A 24,543-nucleotide genomic window follows, 5' to 3' on the forward strand; every position below is an offset into this window, starting at 1 on the left:
TAATATATAATATAGGGGTAAAGGACAGTCAGCGACAACACGTGAGATGCGTACGCAGGCTGAACAAAGACGGAGCCGCGTGTAGGTAGCATCTAAAAGCATCCAGCAGCATCCCAATGCCGTGTGTGTGATAATGCTACGCCGAGGCAGCTGTTACAACCTCGTATTGCTACTCACGCTGCCACGTAGTCCCGTTCACTCGGCCGCGTTATATCCAATTCGCAACCGCGTTATAAAAAATGTGCTCCCGAATACGTTCATTGCGTAATATCCAATTCAGCGTCATGAAAACAACACGTGGCGTTCGAGCAGAATGGACTGCACACAATTCCACTGTCTTCTCGATCACTCGTCCCTTGATCGCCACAACGAGAGGCCCAGGACACGGTTCAGAACGTCACCATCTCATTGGTCCAAGACTCAGGCGGCCTGTACACTCATTACAGCCACAGCTGGAGGTGGAGAGAGAGACAGGGTCACGGCCAGTCGAAATAGATTTCAAGGTTCAACCAGCTTCTTCCATAATTCTATTTATATTGAGATTATGTTGTTGGCAGTGCTGTAATCTTGCGCAGGGAGAGAGAGAGAGAGGGTGATTACTCCATTTGCAAATAGAAATGAGTTGGACCGGCTACAATATCTTTTGAAGAAAACACTGCCGCTTCTTGCGTGGAATATTCATATCCTGAAGCAGAAGATAAGTGCTGGATACAGCCGTCACATTTGCAAATGTGATTTTGTATCTTTGATCATGACCTCTGTATCGATGTTTCAATGTTAGCCTGTCGTTGTATTGGGGGACGACTGATGTGAGCTGTTATCTTGGTGCGACCTGGGACTATTTTGGTGTTGTTTTTGCTGCCTTGCTCAAATTTGATAGATCGGGCTTAAAGAGTGAATTAGTTTTTTTATTCATATTGCGTGACTTGGTAATTTTTGTCTCTATTTTGCATTCGTAACGTTGTTGATGATGGACACCTGTGAAAAAGAGCTTCATAGCTCATCGGATTCCTCCTGCAGCACAAATGCAGATTCTGATTCTGTTGAGATTAGGTTATATCTGGTGGTGTAATCCTTTGTCGGGGAGGGTGCGAGTGCTTAATGAACATATTAAAACTGCAAGGAGCATGAACCTGATCTGGCCAAGTTGGTGAAGATCTTCGTTTTCGTCGGCTGATGTTGATGCAGAGCGTTTCGATATTGAGCGACCAGCGGTCACTTTGACACCGAGGTGGTCGGCTGAGCCAGCTGGTTGCCTCAAGAGCATTGGAGTGGTCAGCGGTTGTGACGATGCCTCCTCCTCCTCCTTCCTCCCTTTTCCCCCTCCCCTTCCTCCTCCGTACTTTCGAATCTGGCATCGAGTCTACGTCAGATGCTGCATGATTTGGTTCTGGGTAACAACCAGGAATGTTTGTCCTTAACGCTCGTGACATCACTCCACATCGACCAGCCACCCTCATTAATATTCATGAGCAGGTGACGTCCTCACAATGGACACCCACCACCCCTTCTCATTAATAAGCATGAGCGGGTGACGTCACTCAATATGGAGTACTCCCCCCCCCTCACTAATAATCATGTGCAAGTGACGTCATTCCCCATCGAACAGCCCCCCTCATTAATAATCATGAGCAGGTGACGTCACTCCACATCGAACAGCCCCCCTCATTAATAATCATTATAATGTGACCTCCTCCAAATGGACCCCTCCCCCCCTCATTCATAATAATTAGCGGCTGAAGTCACTCTACATGGAGAGGGTCGAGGCGCCTCCTCCCCCCTCGGCATCAACTCACAACCCTCACTCACAAGGCAGAACCCTCACGCCACGCCGTCTCCGTGACGCTGTTGAGACATCGAAGTAAAAAGGAAGTCGTGATGAACAAGGGATTATAACCTTAACATGAAAAAGGTCTGTGTCACCGCGGCCTTACTAATTGCACACGAATTGATGCAATTAATATCAGGTTACAGTCTGCTTTTTGCTTGCAAGTTTCAGATTTACTGCAATAAACCCGTCCTTGGATGGGAAAAGGCTAGTTAAAACGGACAAGCAGATTTTTGGCAACAATTATTTATTTTCCCGCGATTCGCCAAACCAAGACAATCTTGTGGTGTTCGCGTTCTCGCGATGTCGAAGCGGTCAGAAGACGATAGTTTATGAGTGGCTGTCACGTGACGCTTCACACGGTCTGTTGTTGTGTCGCAGCAAATCCAGCCATGATGATGATCGGCTGGCTCCGTGTTCCAAAGGCAGATTTTGACCCAAGCCCTCGATTTGTTCGGGAGGGTTCCTCAATTAATTCCTCGGTGGACCGGTGGCATTACAGAGATTACACCTCGTGGTGGTGTCGCGCCAGTCATGCGACATCACTTTAAAATCGAGATTGAAAAATTTATTTCTTTAGAACTACGTTTTGTGCTTTAGTTTGTTGTCCTTCCTGCCCCCCGCCTCACCTCCGATTAGCTTGGTTGGCTACATGCGGTGTGAAAGAAGTTCAACACACATAGGTACAAAGCGGCTGGTGAATCTAAGTACAACTTGGACCATGAGCAGCTTCGTAGAAGATCAAACACCAGCCATCCTCTTCGTTGGCTCTTTCACAACAAGGCGGTGTTTGTTTGCGAGTTCTTTTGAACTCCATTCAGCTCCCCAAGCTTCATCGGGAGGGATTGAACTCGCATTGTTGAAGGTTAAGTGCATAGGTCCAAAAGGGGTTTGCATGCGAATCGGATGTACGAGGGTAACTTGCCATTTCTTTCCGTGTGACATCGGTGGCGAGGGTAAAGCCACTGGGCCCTGAAGGCAGCGCGGTGAGCTCAGTGCGATGGTCACCTGCAGGCAGGGGCGGTTTCTTCATTAGGGCGATTGGGCGACGCACCACCAAAGTGTGAAAGGGACTTTTTCAATCACATTCAAAATCTCATTCAACCAGAGTTACGCTAGCCGTTACTGTGCCTCTGGATATAGTCCAATCAGCGTCATGTCACGTTCTGTGGAGTACCGCCTCTTTTTGGACGATTTCACGCTGGCTGAGAATCGCTCAGAGTGTTCCCATAGACTTACATTCAAAGATGTTTTTTTTCGAACGGCGGGCGCTCCAATGCATTCTCTACGGCTTCCGGGAGGGCTCGCACTAACGTGGTTACGTCATCATACGTAAGCACGTTTCAGTCAACACAATTATTTGTCGCCACCTAGTGGAATCTTTAATAAAAGAAACCGAGTGGATTGTAATAATAGTGAGTATAGAAACAAACAGGGAGATGTATTGTAAGAGTCACTTTATTTTTCATTAATATTAAAGTAGTGAAGTTGCCTTTACATGCTTAAGCTGTTAATTTATCCATTGCATGGGTGGACCTTATCCTTATCAATCATCCAGACATTTGCCCCCCCTGAGAGATTTTGCAGGAGCCGCCACTGCCTGCAGGTCGCTTCTGACAAACACACAGGCTAATGCCTCGGTGGGCTTTGCCTGGTTGGATGGGGATGGTTAACTTTGTATGCTTTTGGCTGATTTGATCACCTTTCTTGTACTTTGCACTACCATCGTGTGTTTTGTGCTGTTTGTTGTCGTAGCGTGCTTACCTGCCCGTCCCTGACATCTGTGAAAAAAGACCTCCATAGCTCATCGGATTCCTCCCAGTATAAATATTGATTCTGATTCAACATTACGGTTCTGATGATGTCATGACGAACTCCGGTGCCGAACTGAGCCACAAGGGGAGGCAGAGTAGAAGCCACGCATCACACCCCCTTCTCGCCCCCTCCACATTCCCCGCTCGTGGTCAGATGGAAGAGGGGGATTAGAGAGGGTTTCGTAATGCGCAAAGCAAACGCAAACTCCGAATATACAGCAGGCGTCAGGGTCGGGATGGAATCCACAACCTCCTGTATACCAGGTGAGGTAATTAACATCTCCTAGCCACCGTGGCACCATGTGAAATGAATAAGGGCCGTTGCCTGAAAAGTCAACGATTACAAAAGGGTACTTTTAAGGACCCCATGTTATTGACAGACATGTTGAGTTGCTGTTATTTGTGCTTGTGCACAACTGCCAACACAGCAGCAGCATCACCAAATGATTTGTGTCTTATCAAGACGGGATACGATGGCCGTGGCGAGGAGGTCGAGCCTCCTGTGTTTCTTCCTCATCTTCTCTGGCATTGGAAACCTCCTGTGGATGCTGAGAAACTTCGCCAGCACCTCGACTGTCACCGTCAGATCAGTACAGGAATCGACCCCCCTGTCTAGGGACAGTGCAGTGCCCTACGAGCCTTGGGATCTCGCCGCGCAGCTCAATAAAATCGAGGACATGCTGGAAATTATTCTGGAAGGTACGTTTCGCGAAAATGTCTAGTGCTTTGTTCCACATCTGAGCGAATAGTTGCGCAACTCGCTCACATAGAAATTAAACTCTTGTGGAGATTCATAGACCCGCACAGAGACTCATCAACTCGGGTGGAGATTCATAGACCCACACAGAGACTCATAAACTCGCGTAGAGATTCATAGACCCACACAGAGACTCATAAACTTACATGGAGATTAATAGACCCACACGGGGACTCATCAACTCACGTGGAGATTCATAGACCCACAGAGACTCATCCACTCACACAGAGATTCATAGACCCACACGGAGATTCATTAACTCACGCAGAGTTCCATGAGCTAACGTAGAGATGAATCCAGTGAAGCGAATCTCTCCAACCCCGCCGCCCTTGCAGATGGCGGTGAGTCTGAGAAGACACCAGTGTGTAAAGGGAACGAGTGGGTTTATAGCCCCGAGACTCATCTCTTCAAGGAGTGGGGCAAGGACCTCTCGGCGCGGCAGAAGCGCAAGGCGTGCGCGCGCTTCCTCACCTACGGCTACAACGCCTACCTGAGCGACCGGCTGCCCCTCGACCGCGACGTGCCTGACAACCGCCCTCCCGGGTACGCCACTCGGAGTCGCACTCTCAGCATCGTCATCATCAGCAGCAACGTTATTACTGCCATCATCATTGTCATCATCATCATCAACTATATCATCGTCGTCAAATTCATCATCATCATCACGACCATCGTCATAATCACCATCATAATCATTAGTTTTGATGGGGCTGATTATCACGGGCTACTGAGGCAGACTCCATCTCCTCAGTAACTCGCGACCACCACTCATTCTTGAAGCATCGCACGGCTCTCTGAACCTCCGAGCGAAGGTTGCGGTAAGCCTCCTCATTCTCTGACGTGGGAAGGAGTGTGCCTGTTGCTGTTTCTCAGCCAGCTAGAACACGTCCTCCCATCAGCCAGGGTCTCTGGGGAGGTTTGGACCGTGTACCCAAAGCAGCCATTGTAGTCACAGTCCTAAACCTTGCCCATTTCCCCTCGGCATCAGGAGGAGGGGAGGGGGACAATGCCAACCCCAGCTGCAAGTGATGATGACATTCTCACTTTTAACTTTCATCAACTTGCCGACACCAGGCCAATGAGGGTTTGCATGGGGTCCAGACACCCACCATTGGAGTGAAAGAATGGCCGGCACATCTTATAGATGACAAGCTGATGGTCAGTGGGCGGATGAACTCCACAGTAGGTCCTGGTGTCAAGGACATGGGCCTCCATCCGCTGTTCCGTCACTATATAGTCCAGAAGATGTTCTTGCTTGGACCCGGCGTGCATCCAGGTTATGGTGTGGATGCTGTAATGCCGGAACAGCGTATTGGTAAGTCTAGCAGCCTTCTACCGTTGTTATTGAGCTGATCTGGCCTATGCCTTCCAATTACTCCAGCTCAGTTGCCAGCATCATGACCCACTTGGGCATTAAAGTCACCCAACTGGATGACTCTATCTCGAAAGGCCACTTTAGCTAACACCTGTGACAGGAGGTCATAAAAGGCATCCGACTCATTGGCCTTGCCTTGATCCCTTCATCATGTGTATCTTCGGTGGGGGCGTAAGCAACCACCACCACTCCTTTCCTCTGGTTGATATGGAGGCGAGCCCACAGTAGCCCGAGGCTTGTAGCTTCCCACACCTCACCGCCATGCTCCACGCCCCCTTCATTCTTTTGTTCAGAAGAAGAGCCACTCCCTGTTGTTTGCTAGTTCCCTTCCCCGAGTGGAGGACTGTCCACCCCTCATGGTGACTGGAGCCAGAGTTAGTCCACCGAACCTCTAAAATACCACAGAGATCCAGGCGGTACTGGCCCAGTTCCTGACAGAAGAGTGGTAGCCTCTCCTCCGCAGTTAGCATTCTAACATTCCACATGGCCACTCGCAGTGGCATTTTGTTGCTTCTGGAGGAACTCCCTGGGGTTCAGTTTCCTAGCTTCGCCAAATGGAGTTTCGCCAGGTGAAGTCATAGACGTCTGTCCCCCTGGGACATCTGGAAAAAGCTTAGCTGAATATTTTTCACGTTCTGTGGTACTTAAATTGAAGGTGGAGGGGTTCCCAGCCACTCGCACCCATCCAGAGCATCCGTTTGGCCACTTTGGTGGGTACAAGCCCCATGAGGGATACAGCCGATCGGAATCAGCCTTCCCTCCATGGCATTGCTCACATCCACTACAGCGTTCCCATTCGGCACCACCAAGGAGGTAGAGAGTTAATTTGGCGAACATCATCATCAACGCTACCATCATCACCAACCACCCCCCTCCCCCAGATATGCGACTCACTCGCAGAGTTACACTCATCATCATCACCATCAGTGCTCGCCAGCTGAGCGCGAGTACGAGTGTGCGTCAGCACTGCTGGACTAGGGCTTCCCCACGTCGTTCGTTGTTACGGGGATCGTTTGACCATACTTCCCCTCTCCCGTGTACCCCCCAGATGCAGCACCAAAAAGTACCCGTCGGAGCTCCCGGCGCTCAGCGTGGTGCTGATCTTCTACAACGAGGCCGTCTCCATCCTGCTGCGCGCCGTCACCTCCGCCGTGCGCAACACGCCGCGCCACCTCCTCAAGGAGGTCATCCTCGTCGACGACTGCAGCAACTTTGGTTAGAGCTGCAGGGCTTCCACCCCCTTGATTTCCTCCTCCTCAACCTCCACTCCCGCCTATTTTTCACAGGAGACCAAATCCGGTTGGCTTCCTCAGTCGGCCTGGAGAGTTTAAAAGCTCTCTGGAGAGGAGAGGCTGAAATTGCTCCTTGTTGGGGCGCCACAGTGGCTAGGAGACATTGACTACCTCGCCTGAATTACAGGTCGTGGGTTCGATCCTGACCCTGACGCCTGCTGTATATTTGGAGTTTGCGTTTCTCTCCCCATGGTCGCATTGATTTCTTTCTCGGTCCTCCAGTTTCCCCCTCCACACTTAGAAACGTGCACTCAAGAATATTTGGCCGCTTTACATTTCCACGAGCCCCGTCGTTGAGCTATTATTCATGGCTACCTCGTTTTTGAAAATGAGCTCTAATGTTCAGTGGGCCTTACCTGGCAAAATATACGTATTTAAGTTACTCGCTTAAGTTTGGAGCTAGACCACTACCAACTGGACCTCTGTGGAATACAAGAAGCCTAGTGGACTGGTTCTGGCTCCAGTCGCCACGAGGATGGACGGTTCTCCACTCGTGGCAGGAAATGGCCAACTCCAGGGAGTGGGACGTGGGGCGTACGTGTGGCGGCATAATGTATAATAGCCCATAGAAACCTGTTATGCCAAATTGTCATCATAACATATTATACACATTTCCATTCGAGATGATTTAAAACTGCATAGCTCAATTTTCTTCCTAATATCTAAAGGAAGTGTTCCAGACAGCCACAAAAGCGCATCAGAAAGTGCACGATGCAATGGCAGTCTTTGTTTGATGGTTAACATAAAAGCTGCTGCGAGGATAACCAGAGTTCGAGTGATGGTTTATGTTTCTTGACGAGATCAGTAAGGTATTGTGGTTTATTTGTGGCAAGCACTTTGTGTGTAATGAGTGCAACCTTATCATGTATGTTTGGCAATCGGAACCAATGCAGCTCAACGAGCACTGGACAGACGTGGACAGATATTGCAATATCTGTCACAGCACGTGCCAAAGAATCTTGTACATGCTGCAGCTTTGGTAATGTTTTTGACATACGTCCCGTACAGTAGTGAGTTGTAATAATCGAGCTTTGTCGATACTATGCTACACGCTGCCATGTTGGTCGAAGGTGTTGTAGAGCCCTGATATAAAAATTGCAGGACCTGCCTATATTTTGCACGTGGTGATCAAATTACATAGTTTGGTCAAGTATGGTGTTGAGGCGTTTTAGTTGAGTAGAAAACTGAACTGTTGGAACCTGATCAACAACATTGTCGCTTGGCCCCTAATGCCTACCAGCAGAACCTCCGATTTTTCTGGATTGATCATTTTTTTGCTACTTAATGATGATAATGAATGCAGACCAATTTTTTTTAATGCTGCTCTCACCAGGAGACCTGCAAGAACAATTCAGAGCGAGGATTGCGGCACTGGATCGCAAGTACCCAGAGGTCTCCATCCGCATCGTCCGGCATGCAACGCAGCGTGGGCTCAGCACGTCGCGCGTCACCGGCATCCGGGCCGCTTCGGGTCCCGTGGTGGCCGTCATGGACGCGCACGTGGAGTTCCCCGTCGGATGGTGAGTCCCACATCAAGGCAAAGGTTCCCCCCCCTACCCGTGCATAGCCTTTACCAGTTGAGGAGAATGCTAATAGCAAGAAGCACCGATGAAGAAGGCTGGTTACGGCATGGAAGGGGGGTGGAGTTGGCCAGTGTAATGCCTCGCATTGCGAGGAGCATGGTTGCCACTCAAGAGTCTGCACAGCACAACCCGATCTGAGGTTGGACGGTGCCTGATGGGTGCCCACCATGTACAGCCAGGCTGTCATAGGGCTGCGGGGCGGACGTTGTTTATATCGAGTTATAGTGTACGTTCATACTGCCGCCTTCATCAATCCGCACTGACCAGCCAGGATGAAGTGTGGTCAAACGGCCTCCACAACCAGCACGGCGTGGGGAGGCCCTCATCCAGCAGTGGATTGACAAAAGGTCTCGATGCTAATACGGACATTGTGCGGTGCTCATCTCCACCAGCGGAAACTCCACATTTCCATGGCAGGGACCATTTATGAGGCCCACTGACGACTTCGTACAAGCGGTACCCGCTTTGTGCGAAGCAATGACTTGCCTATGTCAACCCTGGACCCTACAATCACTGCAATGCTATAATAATGTACGCATATGAACAACAGTGCATATCGCAACATCGTATTCAATATGCACAGCTGTATCACTTTCATTTAAAGCATTCACAACAATAATTAGAACATTTTGGCAATGAAAATAGGGATAACATTTCGGCATTTAATTCAAATCCTGATCACGGTTTTCACCATGCGGTCAGCGCGTCGGAACGGGAGTGACAAAGCAAACGATAAGAGTATATATTACGATTATAACTATGCAACCATTTTAACAATAGCAATAGTCGTAATTGTTATTATTGGAATTGTTGGTCTCGCGCAAAGAGGGAACCACAATGGCCGCTCCGGCGCCATGACGAGCAGCGATGTAGGTCAGAGGCTCACCAACAACATCCGCTCTGATTGGACGAGACGTTTGCTCTCGTAGCTGGGCGCAACCATTCGAGTATTAACTACTAGCTTTACTATCCGGCTTCGCCCGAGACTTGGATTCTTGTCTTGGATTAATACACGGCCTACGCGGAGGGTGGGGGGGGGATGCGTGACACTCCAGGCACACTGCGTGACGCTGCCGCATGCAGGTGATATCACAGATGTGACGTCACTGCTCACTTGCCGTGCAAAATATATCCATTATTGCGCGCCCCCCTCAAAAATACAAACGTATATTTTTATACTTTTTGCATTGTGTACAGTCTGGAAGCTACCCACATGCCAAATTTCAAGTTTGTTGCATGTTGGGAAGTATGCTAAACATTTTGAACAGGCACACATATTCACAAATTTCCCTTTTATATACAGTATGTAGATTAAAGTGAAGTGAAAAGCACGAATAGGGCGACGATCGGTGGGACCTGCACCTTTCTTTAATGAAATCTTGAATTGTCACGCGATACGAGTCTGTGTAGAAAATTGCAGCTCGTTAGGTTTCATAGATTCGAAGTTATTAAGCGTAAAATATTTGAAAGACTATAAACAGACAACACGGCAAGTTCAATTAAAGTGTGTAAAAGCATGTATCGTGGACTATCTATCTGCCTAAATGACTCTGTGGATACAGCCTGTGAATAAAGTGTCTCCAGGGCTCTCTCTCTCTCTGCCTGAAGACTGAAAAACTTAAATATAATCCCACGTTAACCAGTACTGTACCTTTTAAACGAACCTCCTCTGAAATTCCTTCACCAAGGCACACACCTGTTGATATTTGCAAAACATCCGACCAGGTAACCAATTCATTTGAAGCCATAAATATTTGTCATGTGAAATAACTTTGCTCTAAACTCTTTGATAACATTTGTAAACTTAATTAATGACGATGTTCCCGAATTCAGACCTCAAATCCAGACGTTTTAAACCTGCTCCTCTGTGTTTCTCTCTCGAACTCCATAATATTTCACCACGTTATTCCCTCCTATGTAAGACTATCATTTATACACTCCCGACCATCATTTATTGGGCTCAGCAGACTCGAGCAGACCCGGGAAAATTGGTCCCTGCCGAGCGAGGACGGGCTTCCGTGTGGCGTCAGGCCACAATCTCCTGTGCCCAACTCTCTCTACCTCCCGCAGGTTACAGGAAGTGTGGTACAGCAATGGTTTTTGCAGGTTGCAGGCAGTGTGATACGGGAAGTATATGAACAGGGTCAGTGTTTCAGGCAGGGTGGTATTCAGGCCACTCCCAGCCATCGTAGTGTTAGGGTGGTGGTTCGTGTCCTGCGCTTTCAAGGAGGGAGTGTTGGCTGTTGATGAATCTCCCAGGCGTCCACATTTCTGCAACCCGTGGGCATTAGACTTCTACAGCACCACCGAGAATGGGGGCTGGGAGCCCCTTCGGCAAGCATGATCTCTGCAACGGTGGGCGTCCGACATGTACATTACCGTCGAGTGCGGAGCACAGGAGTTTGAGGTAGCACGGTGAGTTGACCTCGGGTCTGAGGCGACAAGCTGCTTTTGCATCAGAGCCCAGGGCACTTGAGGCTGCAAGCCTATCCTGTCCTAGGCCTGGAAGGGCTACCTTCCAGACTCTGCTGTACAGTTGGGTCACTTTCAGGGTGACGTGAGCGGGTTGATTGTTTCGTGATTGTTTTTGGCTTATTTCTGTTGCGTTAAAAAAATATATATCTTGCAAGGGTCGGTGGTTCTTCATTTTTGGCAGACTGTACTGAGGAGTGGGTGTGTGCTGAGAGCTTGGGTGGGCTGGACTGCTTTTCTAGCGGTTTAGGAGAGAGGTCGTGATGGACCCTAACCCAACTCTCACAATGTTGTTGTTCATTTTTACGAATTAGGGCCGAGCCCATCCTGGCGCGGATCCAAGAGGACAGGCGCGTCGTGGTCTCCACGGTGTTCGACAACACGCACTACGACACGCTCGAGGTCAACGGCTACCCGTCGCAGGCGCAGACGTTCACGTGGCAGCTGTGGTGCACCTACATGGCGCCGCCCCTCGAGTGGTTGACCAACAAAGACATCACGGCCCCCATCAGGTACCTCCCCCCGCCCCCAAGGCTTCATCCAGGACATGCGGTGAGCTGGCAGCCCTCTTTTTAAATCCTTTATATTAAGTTCGCTTGCTTGCTTGCGTGCTTGCTTGCTTACAACCGTGCAAATCTTTCGCTCGTTTTATAACCCACTTCCCGTGATCCAATCGAGCTGACATTTTCCACAGACTCGTTGTGCGAGACAATTAATGTTCGTGAAAAAAAATTCCCAAAATGTTACACTTTTTAGGCAAAAAAAAAATATTTTACATATATGCAAATAGAACTCATTCATGGCTTTGGCTGAACGTCACAGTGTAAGAGCCCAGAGCGTAACCCCTCCACAGGCCGTGGCGGAGTAGCGCAGTTGGTAGCGCCCTCGCTTCCCATGCCAAAGGTCGCGGCATCGATCCCCGCATCCTCCACAGGCGAATATATTTTTAAATCCTTTATATTAAGTTCACTTGCTTGCTTAGGACCGTGCAAATCTTTCGCTCGTTTTTTAACCCACTTCCCGTGATCCAATCGAGCTGACATTTTCCACACAGACTCGTTGTGTGTGACAATTAATTCCAAAATTTTACACTGTTTAGGGAAAACAAATTAAATATTTAATTACCAATTGCTTAATGGTGGCAGACAATCATCTGACCCATAGGTGGCAGCCATCTCAAGCCAGAGGACGAGAGGACTCTAGCCGCCACGCATATAAAGGATTTATAGTGAAAAACTTTTTTTTACGGGTTTACTTGTTCTCCTGAAGTCAACCCCACCCAGATTTATATAGCCAAGCACCGCACGGCCACTAACCACACCCACTTACACATAACCACACTCACATCACCACTAGCCATGCCCCTTACACATACCCACATCCACAATAACACTAGTCACACCTACTTATATAACTACGCTCACATGAACACTATCCACACCCACCTATACATAACCACACCCACTCAAACCCTATCCCCTTGCTCACACAGCAAGTGGCTCGCGCGGGTATTTCCTGGCTGTTGCCGTGTGTTGTTTGGCACGTTTTGCTCCACGCTCTGGGAGCCTCCACCCGAAGGCGTAGTGTCGTGAAATCTCGGATCGTACCAAACAACACACAGCGAACTTTGTCATCGAGTTTACCGACCCCCCCAGGAGTCCAATTGTGATGGGCTGCATGGCGGCCAGTAAGAGCTACCTGGAGGAGATCGGCTTTCTGGATGAAGGCATGCAGGTGTACGGAGGGGAGAACGTGGAGCTGGGCCTCAGGGTGACGACGCACAGACGCAACCTTGAACGCACTCACTCACTTTCGGGTGTCCATACAGACAGACACAGGCCTTATGGGTTCACTGTGCTGCCGGCTTCCTTATTCGGAATGTACAGTCTGTTCTCCTATAACGTGGAATTCCTGAAGAAGACTGCATAATAATATATAACATAGGGTAAAAGCACAGTCCGCGATAACACGTGAAATATGTACACAGGCTGAACAAAGACTAAGGCGCGCGGGTAGCATCTCGAAGCATTCAGCAAGCATCCAACCTCGTGTGATACTACACTGAGGCAGCCGTACGACTGCCTATTCGTACTCGTGCGACGTAGTTTTGTTAACTCGATTGCGTTATAGATTGAATACGTATTCGCGTTATGAAAAAAAGTGTACCCTAATACATTAATCTCGTTATATCCAGGTTGTGTTATAAAACACCCGTTATAGGAGAACAGATTGTACTTTTCTGCCATGGCTTTTCATTGCTGTCTGGGCTATTCCTGTCTCCAGGTGTGGCAGTGCGGGGGCAGCGTGGAGGTGCTGCCCTGCTCACGCTTGGCTCACATCGAACGCCACTTCAAGCCGTACGCCCCAGACCTGAGTTCCCACATGCGCAGGAACGCGCTGCGCGTGGCTGAGATCTGGATGGATGAATACAAGAGGAATGTCTACATGGCCTGGAATGTGCCCATGAACGTACGTGGTGTGGTCTAAGCCTTCGTCATCATTATAGTTATCATCAGCATCGGTCATGATCAATCTGCTATTGAATTGTTGCATCACAAGTCCGCGAATGATGATGCTGATGTTGGTGGCAATCAATGCATAAAAATACAGAAACATCTCGGAAAGTTTAATTGCGAGTTTATTCTTCCAATTGTTATGGCTGCCACGCAGTGCTCTGGGATAGACATCGGAGACATCTCGGAGCGGGCCACCGCCTTGATTACTTCCCAGTGAACATGGATCGTTGGCCCAACGTCGGTCTAACGTTTGTGCAACTTTGGCCTAACGTTCAATGAGTGTACAACTCTCGTCTCGTTGATGACCTCTGCGCAGGAATCCGGGATCGACATCGGCGACATCTCGGAGCGCGTGGCTCTGCGCAAGCGGCTCAACTGCAAGAGCTTCGCGTGGTACCTGGAGAACGTGCTGCCCTCACTGCCACGGCACGATGACATCGTCCAGTACGGCGTGGTGAGTATCCAGTAGGGAGTGGTGAGTATCTGATTCCCGTTTCCATTGGCACAACTGAGCCATGCCAAGGGCCGAGCCAGCCCAGCGTGGCTTGGGAGGCACCAGTATTGTTTTTTCTACTGCAGGAGCTGTAGCCGTTCTGCTGACGTTGGGACACGTAGCGGCACAATTCAGTTCCTTAAGAAGCTTTGAACATGTGGAACTAAAAGTCGGACGTTGTGCCGAACGACACATAGCGGCCGAACGACACATAGCAGCACAACCCAGAAACTTACAAAGTTATATCGGCTTGCCGAAGATGCGGGGAGCCCCTCGGTAAGTGCCTATCCTCCCACAGGTGGAATGTGATGGGTAAGGGGAGGGAACCGAGGTCTTTATGCTCGGCGCGTCCTGCTGAGGAGCCGGGTTGGAGGCACGGGCAAGGGGGGCATATTGGGAGGCGCTCCGAGGCATAGGAGGGAAAGAGACCACGGCCGCCACCGCCCCTCGGCTCCTTCAGGCGATCAGCTGCAGGGATGTGCATCATCCCCACCTTCCCTGCACCTCTGATTAGCATGATTGGCTACGTGCAGTGCAAAAGAAGTTCAACATACATACATGGTACCTCAGCTCACTGCCATACGTATGGGTCCTTCCGCCGTCAAAAGTCCACCGCCTCATGCACAACGTGGGCTGAGAAAGGGGGTCTCTTGACAGTTGCACTGCGGGCCCCCTCCGGGAGTTCTCCAGGGGATAAGGGGATAGGCATCGCCGCCCCGCCATCAATAGCGGCCATCAGAAGGGGAGCCAGAGGAGAAGAGTCAGATAATCTCCGTTCCGCCCTCACAGGGTGCCACACCCCGGGCCGCCCTGGGGATGGGGGGGAAGGCCCAATCCCGACTTAGACCATGAATGAAGTGGAAGGAATAAAGAAAGACTGGGGAACCACATGGCAGCCTCCCACTGCACGCCGCCGCCTGATGCGTACATGCCGCCCAGGCACCGCTGTCGTGGACCTGGGTTGTCCTGCGCTGCCCAAGGCTGGAAGGTCCCCATCTCCAGGACGCTGACTCAGTGTGGACCTCCATTTCCTTTCGAGCCCCTGCTGCCCCTGCAGGATCTCCTGCACTTCTTTGCATCCCATTGCTTCATCCAGCATCAATCCCCCCCCACCTCCCCCCAACATGGATTTTAATCTTTGCCGGGTACAGTAACTGGGAGTCCACCACGGTTCTACCAACCAGGTCATTGTGCAAGGGCAGGAGGAGGTTCCTCTTTTTGGCATCCACCAGAGTGAGATCTGGGGCGATGAAAACATGGTTACCCTCCCTTTTGCCACCCAAGCAGACTTTGGAGCCTCATAGGCGCCCTAGCGGGCCGCAAACAAAATCAGCAGGGGACGAGGTCTCGCATCATTTGCCTCCATTAGATGCCTCCTGCCTCTTTTTTCCACCCGGTGCACTTGTGCAATCCCCTCCGACTTGAGCGGCCAGGAGATTCTGGGCATCTTAAAGCTTCGGGCAGGTGCAGCTGGATGTAAGTGAGAGCACCTTGGTAAGCGTTGCCCTAAAACACCTCCGGGAGGCCGTAAGTTTTAAGTTGACACACCTGCCTCTTAGGTTCGAGCCTGTTGAGGTCCCACGCTCCTCCCACGGGGATCTCTGGTCTCACCTTGACCGGAAAGGCCAGCGACGATGAAACCTTGGCTTTTTTTCCAGGGGGACGCGTCTTCCATGGCAGACAAAGATACGGGCGGGGGGGGGGGGGGGGAGGAATCCCGCTAACCTAGGCACAAGGTTAGGCTCGAGCTGCTCGTTAAGGGCCCTAGGCCTAGAGGGTCTGTGAATGCCCTGGGAAGCTCCAAAATTTAACCTAAATATCTAAGGCTCCATCTACGTACCTGAAGCTAAGGAGATGGGAAATTATTAAACAGGTAAATGTGGTTTATCGTGTTCAAGGAGTCGTTTTCTGAAGTAGGGATAGGAGCGGCTCGCTCAGCGCTGCTCACTCGGCCATTACGTCACCGGAAGCATGCATTGGCTTTTTTTAAGGACAGAGACCCTAAAACACTCGTTGTTCATGAACGTTTGCTCGCATGTAATCATTCCAAAATATACAGCGTTCAACTTTAGTTTTTATTTCAGATGACAAACAACAAAAAAGATGGCATGTGCATGGACAAAGGAAACCCAATCTCACGGCGTCCCATTCTGTACCAGTGCCATGGATACACCCCCCAGGTATTGTATTGAATAACTGGCCAATTAACTCGTGGTGTTGCTGTGGTGTTAATGGCTATTACACTGAATTTGCACTGCAAATTATTCGGCGAGACTACATTTCCAGTGGTGTACAACCACAAATAACAATTAACCTTACACGTTCATAAATATGTGACGTTTCAGGCAATGGCCCTTCATAGCACATCAATTATGAAGAACACACTTCACACTCACCACACACAAAGTGCTTGCCACAAATGAACCACAATACCCTGCTCATCTTGTCAAGAAGCATACACCATCACGCAAACTCCAATCATCCTTGCAGCAGGGGCTTTTGGAGAGCCATCAAACAAAGATGGTCGCCACATCGCAAGCTTTTAGATGCGCTTCTGCAGCCGTCTGGAACGCTCTTTCGATATTAGGAGCCACTGGAGCTATTCACTTTTAAATTTAGATTTAAAACTAATTTGTTTAGAACTGCTTTTTGCATTTCGTTTTTTGTCTTTCCCCTGCACCTCCGATTATCATGGTTTGTAACGTATGGTGTGAAAGAAGTTCAACATACATACATGCGGTTGGCTACATACAAAATCGTACCCAGGGCCTTCTTTCTGTGTGGAACAAGTGTCACCGCTGCACCACCCTGGTACCCCGTCTGTGCGTATGTCTGCTTGTGTTTGTTTCATTGAGCAGCTGGCAATGAGAACCTCAGACAACCGGATTATGATCGGGCTGAACGTGGACTTGGTGAGCCCCGGAGCTGTGTGTCTGGGAGTGTCGACATCGGGAGTCGAGCCTGCGTTTGTGGACTGTCAGCTGACTGGTCAGGAGGCCAGCAGCCTGCTTCACTTTGAGGTGACGGACTCGAAAGTAACCACGTGGGTTTTTATGTAGCCAATATTTTGGTTCGCAATTGTTTGTTGGTTTCAGGCCATGTAGCAATGTGACCAGATTTGACTCGTTACTAACCCTCCTTCGTTCATCTGCCTCCCCACATAGAGACTTATATTTTAACTAGCTTTACTACCCGGCTTTGCCCGGGACTTGGATTCTTGTCTTGGATTAATACACGGCCTACGCGGAGGGTTCGGGTCAGGGGGATGCGTGACATCAGCAGGCACACTGCGTGACGCTGCCGCATGCGGGTGATGTCACGGATGTGACGTCACTGTCACAAAATCTATCCATTATTGTGCCCACCGCCCCCCCAAATGCAAAAGTCTATTTTTATACTTTTTGCATTGTGTACAGTCTGGAAGCTACCAACATGACAAATTTCAAGTTTGTTGCATGTTGGGAAGTATGCTAAACATTTAGAACAGGCACACGTATTCACAAATTCCCCTTTTATATAGACTAGCTTTACTACCTGGTTTCGCCCAGGACTTGGATTCACCACGCCCGGCCGCCTTTGTCTCCCCAGTGGCGATGTTCACACACCACGCTAGTTACTCGTTTGAGGCTGAGTCGAGGCCCAGGACCGGTTCAAATAATCGTCACTGGTGGTGGCCGTGAGCAGGAATGAAACTCGGGTCGCCGGGTTCGTAGCGCAGCGCGCTAACCACTACACTACCGCTCCCCCCCCACACACACGCGTGCGCGTCCATATGTACACATACACGCGCTTGCTGCAGACACACACAACTTTCAGGGTGTGTACGGCAATAAACGACTGAAGCAATAAAGCAATGCTGCACGAAGAACGCCTGAGACTTGCAACACATTTGTATTTCACTTTACCCGCGATCAGCAGGCACACTCCGTTACACTTCCGCACACGGGTCACATGACAGATGTGACGTCACAGCTCACTTGCCGTGCAAAATATGCATTATTGCGCCCCCCCCCCCCCCCCCCCAAGATACAAAAGTCTTTAATAATGTTTGCATGGTGTACAGTCTGGAAAGTACCCACATGGCAAGTTTCAAGTTTGTTGCATGTCGGGAAGTACGCTAAATATTTTGAACAGACATATAGATAAAGTGTGCAGGGACACAAACATGGAAGGAAAAGCTGTATTGCCTGATTTTCTATTCCCCAGAGCACCGATGATGATTATTTAGTTGCTGATGGACGGACGGCTTTAAGGTTGGGACAGCACGGTGGCGAGATGTTAACCACCTTGCCTAGTATACAGGAGGTCGTGGTTTCAATCCTGACCCTGACGCCTGTATATTTGTAGTTTGCATGTTTGACTGTGGTCTTTTGGATCTTTCTCTGGGTCCTCCGGTTTTTCGTTCTACATCTAGAAATATGTGTTTAGAGTATTTGGCTGCTAAACATATCCACGTGATAAGCCCCTTCATTGAGCTAACATTTGTGATAGCCAGGTCACTTCTAGAAAAGAGCTAAACAGCTCATTGGGTGAGTACAGATAGTTTGAAAGATCCAACGTTTGTTTACTGTGTGGCTGCAGAACGGAGAACTGAGGTTCCAGAAAGGAGAAAAGTGCCTGGAGGTGAAGGAACCTGCTAAGACAAGCTACAGCCTGGAGCTCGTGCTGGTGCCCTGTTCTGGGCAGAAGTGGGATTTGGCGTATTTCCACAAATCGTAGCCCCAATACAGGGAACACATTATACAGGTAGGAACAACAGGTTCCACACTGCCCACCAGGGATTATTTGTCTGTCGTGCATAACACGGCCCCGCCCCACCAGAGCCCTCCCATTGGCTCGGGGGCGCCGAATACAATTATTTAATTAATCGAGCTCGCGGGTTTTCGCCGACCAATGGGAGCGGTGGGTTGGGGTTGTTAGAGGGGGGGAGGGGGTTAGTGGTGGGGGGGGCCACCTCCGCGACTCGGGCCAATGAGGAGACGGGCGATGTTTCATTCACAAAATGGAACTGGGGGAGGGTGGTTCCATTCATAAAATGAAAGCCTTGAAAAGAAAAAAAGCGGATCTTTTTTCCTCGTGTTTCTTTCAACATTCACAGCCTTAAGGTGATTCAGTTTGTCCAAAAAAGCAAATGTAATTCCTTGTAAAAGATAAAACAAACTAATGCATTTCTAGGTTAACATGAAGCATATAAATCAACACCCCCCAATAAAAAAATACTTTACAGAGTATTATATGACAATGCATATTACAGGTAGGAACAACAGGTTCCACACTGCCGACCAGGGAATATTTGTCTGTCGTGCATATTTTTCTGTCGTGCATGAATGCGCTGTCCAACTACTTGCCCACTCCGAAGGAACGTGTTATCATGATGTCATCATCGTGCTGAAAGCTGTCGATCATAATCAGAATATTTTTTTATATACTGGAGGAATCCCATGAGTTATAAAGCTCTTTTTTAAATAGTCCAGTCGGGGCGGGTAAGAACGTTACAACAATAAACACTACAAAACACTGTAGGAGTGCAAAGTACAAGTAAGGTAAACAAATCACCAAAACACAAACAAATACAACTAAACCATCCCCATCCCATCAGACAAACCCCACTGAGGTATTAACTTATTTTTCAAAAGCGACCAGGCCACAAATGGATAGTTTAAGAAAGTGGTCCAACATTTGAACGTTTATAGGAGCAAAATAACCTAAATAGTCTAAACGCAAGTTTCTAAATGTGGAGGGAAAAACCGGAGGACCCGGAGAAAAAATCCACGTGACCACGAGAAGATAACTCCAACTATGCAAACTCCAAATATACAGGCGTCAAGGATCGGGATTGAACCCCCAACCTCCTTGTGTAATCAATTCCAAAGCTTCGAAAAGGCAATAAAACAACAGCAAAAACAGTCATAGACCACACCAAGACAACCTATAATCGCTTAATAAAAATTACAATTGAACTCTCAATACATTGTTAAGGATTCAATTTACAAATCACATGGGCAAATGTGGCTGTATCCAACACTAATCTGCATCGGAATATTTTTGGAAGGAAGTATATGATGTTAAGTTAAGAAACAAGGTTGTTCTAAAACGTTGGTGCAGCAATGCCAAAGGCTTTGTCACTAGCACCTTCTTGCTACCAACATATTCTACGGTGTGCCAGATGCTGGCACAGCAGAGACCGGTGACTTGTGAGGCCGACAGAAAGGTCATTAGCATATTCCACTGATTATTTCAATAGTATTAGAGAGGCTTCCCAAAACATTTAGGAGTAAAGGGAATTTCTGATATTTGAAATTCATGAACCCACAACCCTGAATAGAGCAATTTACGGAGAATATTTTTTAAGTGTCTTTCAAGCCCTTGCTGTCCAATTTGAGAAATGATGTGTCGTTTAAATAAATGTGTTCCAAGATGAGGTTACGCTATTTTTGAACCCGACAAAGGGATGAGGTTCGTCCAGGACTCAAAAATAAAACTATACAACCAGAAATCTGGGGCGAGGCTACCCACCGACGTGTCACTGGGGCTGTGACGCCCACCGTTGAAGCGACGCGTCACTGGTTCCGAGGTCTGCACGGTGAGCCAGCAGGAGATGTAGTGAAGGCCACACGCGCATGTTGACACAAAGTAGACCATATTGGTGGAGGTTTGTGTCATCCTCTGGTACGTCGCTTAGAATTGTGTTTCGATTGATTTTAAGATACATTTAATGTAAATAGTCATTTAAGAAATGCTGTATAAGCATATCTGTTCTATATTGTCATCTTATCACGCTGTTTATTAAATTTGAAGGGCTCGCTTGAAGGTGGTTGAACTTGAGGTGCTTCTTCTGGGGGTTGTCCGCTCTTCAGGACGGGGTACGTGTTGTGAAGAGAGCGGTTACCGTACGTTTCTAGTTGGGCTCGTGTAACAAAATCACCACCATCGACAACAACAGCCACCATTCGCAATGAATTTGCGGTGAAGTAATGCTAGTGCCTATGCCAGGCCAGGTGCACTTTGAGGCCATGTGAAGTGTCAAAGGCTTGCTGACAGGAGGTCACGGGATAGACCCAGGTGCCATGGATCCACTGACTGAGATGAAAGGCAGATGCACCAACTGTGTCTCCTACTGTGCCAACCTGCTACATTTTCGCCGCCCGGCACTCCCCTCATTGTTTTGAGTATTGGTTATCTGTCCTCTGTTGTTGGCGGGCGATTGCCTCCAACTTCCCAGTAGCATCCTTCACGAGCCTCCCCCACAGAGGCCGATCTTGACATCGCTGGTACCAGTCTTTGGTAAGGCCACTCAGCTCCACTTCCTCCTATGCCACATCAGTCCATCTCTTTTCCAGCCCGTGTCGTGTCAATTTAGCCCCCTGTGTCAGGCCACACAAGCTGCTTGGGCATGTAATGGCTGGGCATTCTGACTACATGACCCAGCCAATGTAGCCTTGCCTGCCGAAGGAGCTCACTGATGGGAATGTGTCCAGATCTTTCAAGGATTAATGTGCTCCTCAAACAATACAGCCTGTTAAACCCACAATGGATCATCGGCTGTTCAGCCTAAATGTATCTAATTTGTGCAGGAGTTTCATTAGAAGGGTCCATGTTTCAAAAGCATAGAGAAGTGATGGCATCACCGTGGCTGAGAAGACCCAAAGCTTCGTGTGGAGCGACAGATCAGGTAGCTTCCACACAGTATTACGCAGCTGATGAAAATATAATGCCACCCGACTGATCCGGAGTGAGCCCTCTGCTGTAAAATTAGAGCGAGTCATTCACACTGTCCAGGTATGGAAAACTCTCCACTCTCTCCACAACTGCTCCATCACAAAAGGGGAGTTGTGGGGATGGAGTGGTTTAAGGCACAACATATCAAGGCAGGTGCTTTGTTTTGGTGGGGCTGATAGTAAGACCCCACCTCTCCGTGTCACACTCCAGGTTAAGCAGCAGCGCCTCCACCTCCTCTGAGTGAGCAGCAATTACCAGATCATCAGCAAACATAACATGGTTGACCAATAGGGAGCTATCCCTCGACTGCACTCGGGCATCGATCAGCCTCCCATTATATCTGTACAAAATGGAAATTCCCCCGGTACAGCTATTGAAGGCTTCACGAACTACGTGGTCAAAATCGATGTTAAATAATGTGGGAGCCAGAAGACATCTCTGTCGCACCCCAAGGTGTACAGGGAAAGGCTCTGACTCCCGGCCACGTAGTTTTACCCGGGCCCGCTCACCATCATGAAGGTCCTTAATGATCGTGAGCAGAGGGTCAGGGACTCCGAAAGAATGAAGAACAACCCATAGCCCAGGCCTACTGATGGTATCATAGGCCTTGATCAGGTCAACAAAGCAGAGATGTTGGTCTTGTTGGAATTCCCTACACCTCTGCTGTAGCAGACGGACAGAAAATATGGCATCTGTGCAGGACCACCCTTTTCTGAAACCACAATGGGGCTCCGCAAGCCTCTCCTCAGCATGCCTGGCAAGGCGATGTTGAATAATCCTTGCCAGGACCTTTCCCAGCACACGGAGGAGGGAAATGCCACTGTAGTTGTTACAATCTATGTGATCCCCTTAAAGAGGGGGACCACCCTTAAATAGGGGGTCCACCAAGACATCCTTCCAATCCTGCAGAACCTGTCCTGTGATCGAGCCATTTGTGATAATGTCATATCGGGCAGTCTGCACACAGATGCCACCCTCCCTCAACGTTTTGCTTGGGAGATTATCTCTAATGTTCCTGGTGTCAGAGTACAGATGTATCCCCACACTTCCTCCACAGATGGCACATCAGCCAACCACTCACAAGGGTTGGCGACTTCTTCCAATATTTCAGGCACGACAGCCCCAGCAGGGTCGTCCCTACCTTGTTCTGATGTTATCTGGGCTGAGGGCATTCCCTTCCGCCGAATACCTCATAAATACTCTTTGGTTCTTCTTACAAAAAAATCAGCAGACTACCTGCTGGATCTTCTCACTTTTTCGAAGAACAAATGTGACCTAAGTTCTTCGCTCATTTACCAGCTTCACATTCCTTATTGCCGTACAAATACTGGAGGAAGGGCCTTTGCTATTTATGCCGCCAGGGTCTGGAATGCTATCGCCAATAAACTGCAACTTGGATCGCTCACTACCTGTGAGATCTTCACTCAAAACTGCTCTAGAGTAGCTGTACACCCCTAGCTGCCACTGCTATTCAGAGTGACCTGAAATCAAATGTATCATTCCGGATGACCGCTGCAAAGTATATTCTTGAGTTTTGATTATAGTGTGCTGATCTTTAAAGGTGCATTGAAAATGTTTGATACTCCTACTGATACTCCTGCTGTTATGGAGTGACTTATGCTGCCAGCTATGGCTGCAGAGTTTGGTCGTCCATGTTGTCTAGCGTTTATTGTTAAATTTGAATCATAGTTCCTATGATCACTATTACATTGCTTTTATAACTTTATTTTGATTTCGAACACGTTTGTTTTAGCCATGTTTGTTTGTTGAAGTACAGAGTTAGCCTGATAATCTTGATTTGAAGCTTTCGTGACTGCAGGAATCCATACTCTTTGGTTCTTTCGGTAAAGTCATCAGGTGATGGATGCTTGTGTTGCGCCCGAAACGTCGTGATTTATTTTATTTTATACCTACGTGACTTTACCGAAAGAACCAAAGAGTTAGCCTGATAACTTTGATCTAAATTGTCTTATGGTTGCTATTGTTTAACTTGCATTCTACTAGGATTTTTGCACACAGCGTTGATATACGGTGTTTTCTGGAAGATTTTTCTGTTTTTCCTGGATTTTTCTGTTTGCGCGTCGTCACTTTAAGATGTTTTCTTGTTCCTGTTTTTGTTTGTTGCGGTTGCACCCGAGTCAAGAGCCGCATGGCTCACAGGGCTATACCTAATAAATAAAACTGAAAAACTACCCAAACCCCTATCACTACCCCAACCCCTATCACTACCCCAACCCCTATCACTACCCCAACCCCTATCACTACCCCTATCACTACCCTAACCCCTATCAGCACACCTATCACTACCCCAACCCCTATCACTACCCCAACCCCTATCACTACCCTAACCCCTATCAGTACCCCAACCCCTATCACTACCCCAACCCCTATCACTACCCCTATCACTACCCTAACCCCTATCAGTACCCCTATCACTACCCCAACCCCTATCACTACCCCTATCACTACCCTAACCCCTATCAGTACCCCTATCACTACCCCAACCCCTATCACTACCCCAACCCCTATCACTACCCCAACCCCTATCACTACCCCAACCCCTATCACTACCCCAGCCCCTATCACTACCCCAACCCCTATCACTACCCCAACCCCTATCACTACCCCTATCACTACTCCAACCCCTATCACTACCCCTATCACTACCCCAACCCCTATCACTACCCCAACCCC

At 48.8% G+C, this 24,543-nt stretch overlaps 1 protein-coding gene across 4 annotated transcripts in view; it reads left to right on the forward strand.

The window, feature by feature from the left end:
• The window catches only part of LOC133360414 (polypeptide N-acetylgalactosaminyltransferase 18-like), a 25,324-nt gene extending 6,289 nt beyond the window's left edge, over positions 1-19,035 (forward strand). For all 4 annotated transcript variants that reach the window (XM_061579132.1, XM_061579129.1, XM_061579130.1 and 1 more), the window contains 11 exons: positions 4,106-4,341; positions 4,735-4,942; positions 6,823-6,989; positions 8,400-8,586; positions 11,436-11,633; positions 12,777-12,891; positions 13,405-13,590; positions 13,954-14,091; positions 16,215-16,310; positions 16,989-17,150; positions 18,712-19,035. In XM_061579132.1, coding sequence (XP_061435116.1) covers positions 4,116-4,341; positions 4,735-4,942; positions 6,823-6,989; positions 8,400-8,586; positions 11,436-11,633; positions 12,777-12,891; positions 13,405-13,590; positions 13,954-14,091; positions 16,215-16,310; positions 16,989-17,150; positions 18,712-18,849 — 1,821 coding nt within the window. In that variant the 5' untranslated portion in view covers positions 4,106-4,115 and the 3' untranslated portion in view covers positions 18,850-19,035. The remainder of the gene's footprint in view (positions 1-4,105; positions 4,342-4,734; positions 4,943-6,822; positions 6,990-8,399; positions 8,587-11,435; positions 11,634-12,776; positions 12,892-13,404; positions 13,591-13,953; positions 14,092-16,214; positions 16,311-16,988; positions 17,151-18,711) is intronic.
• The last annotated feature ends 5,508 nt before the right edge of the window (positions 19,036-24,543 follow it).

This window comes from Lethenteron reissneri, chromosome 68 (genome assembly GCF_015708825.2).
Source record: "Lethenteron reissneri isolate LAM-NWPU_2019-01 chromosome 68, ASM1570882v1, whole genome shotgun sequence".
In the NCBI taxonomy this organism is placed as follows: domain Eukaryota; kingdom Metazoa; phylum Chordata; class Hyperoartia; order Petromyzontiformes; family Petromyzontidae; genus Lethenteron; species Lethenteron reissneri.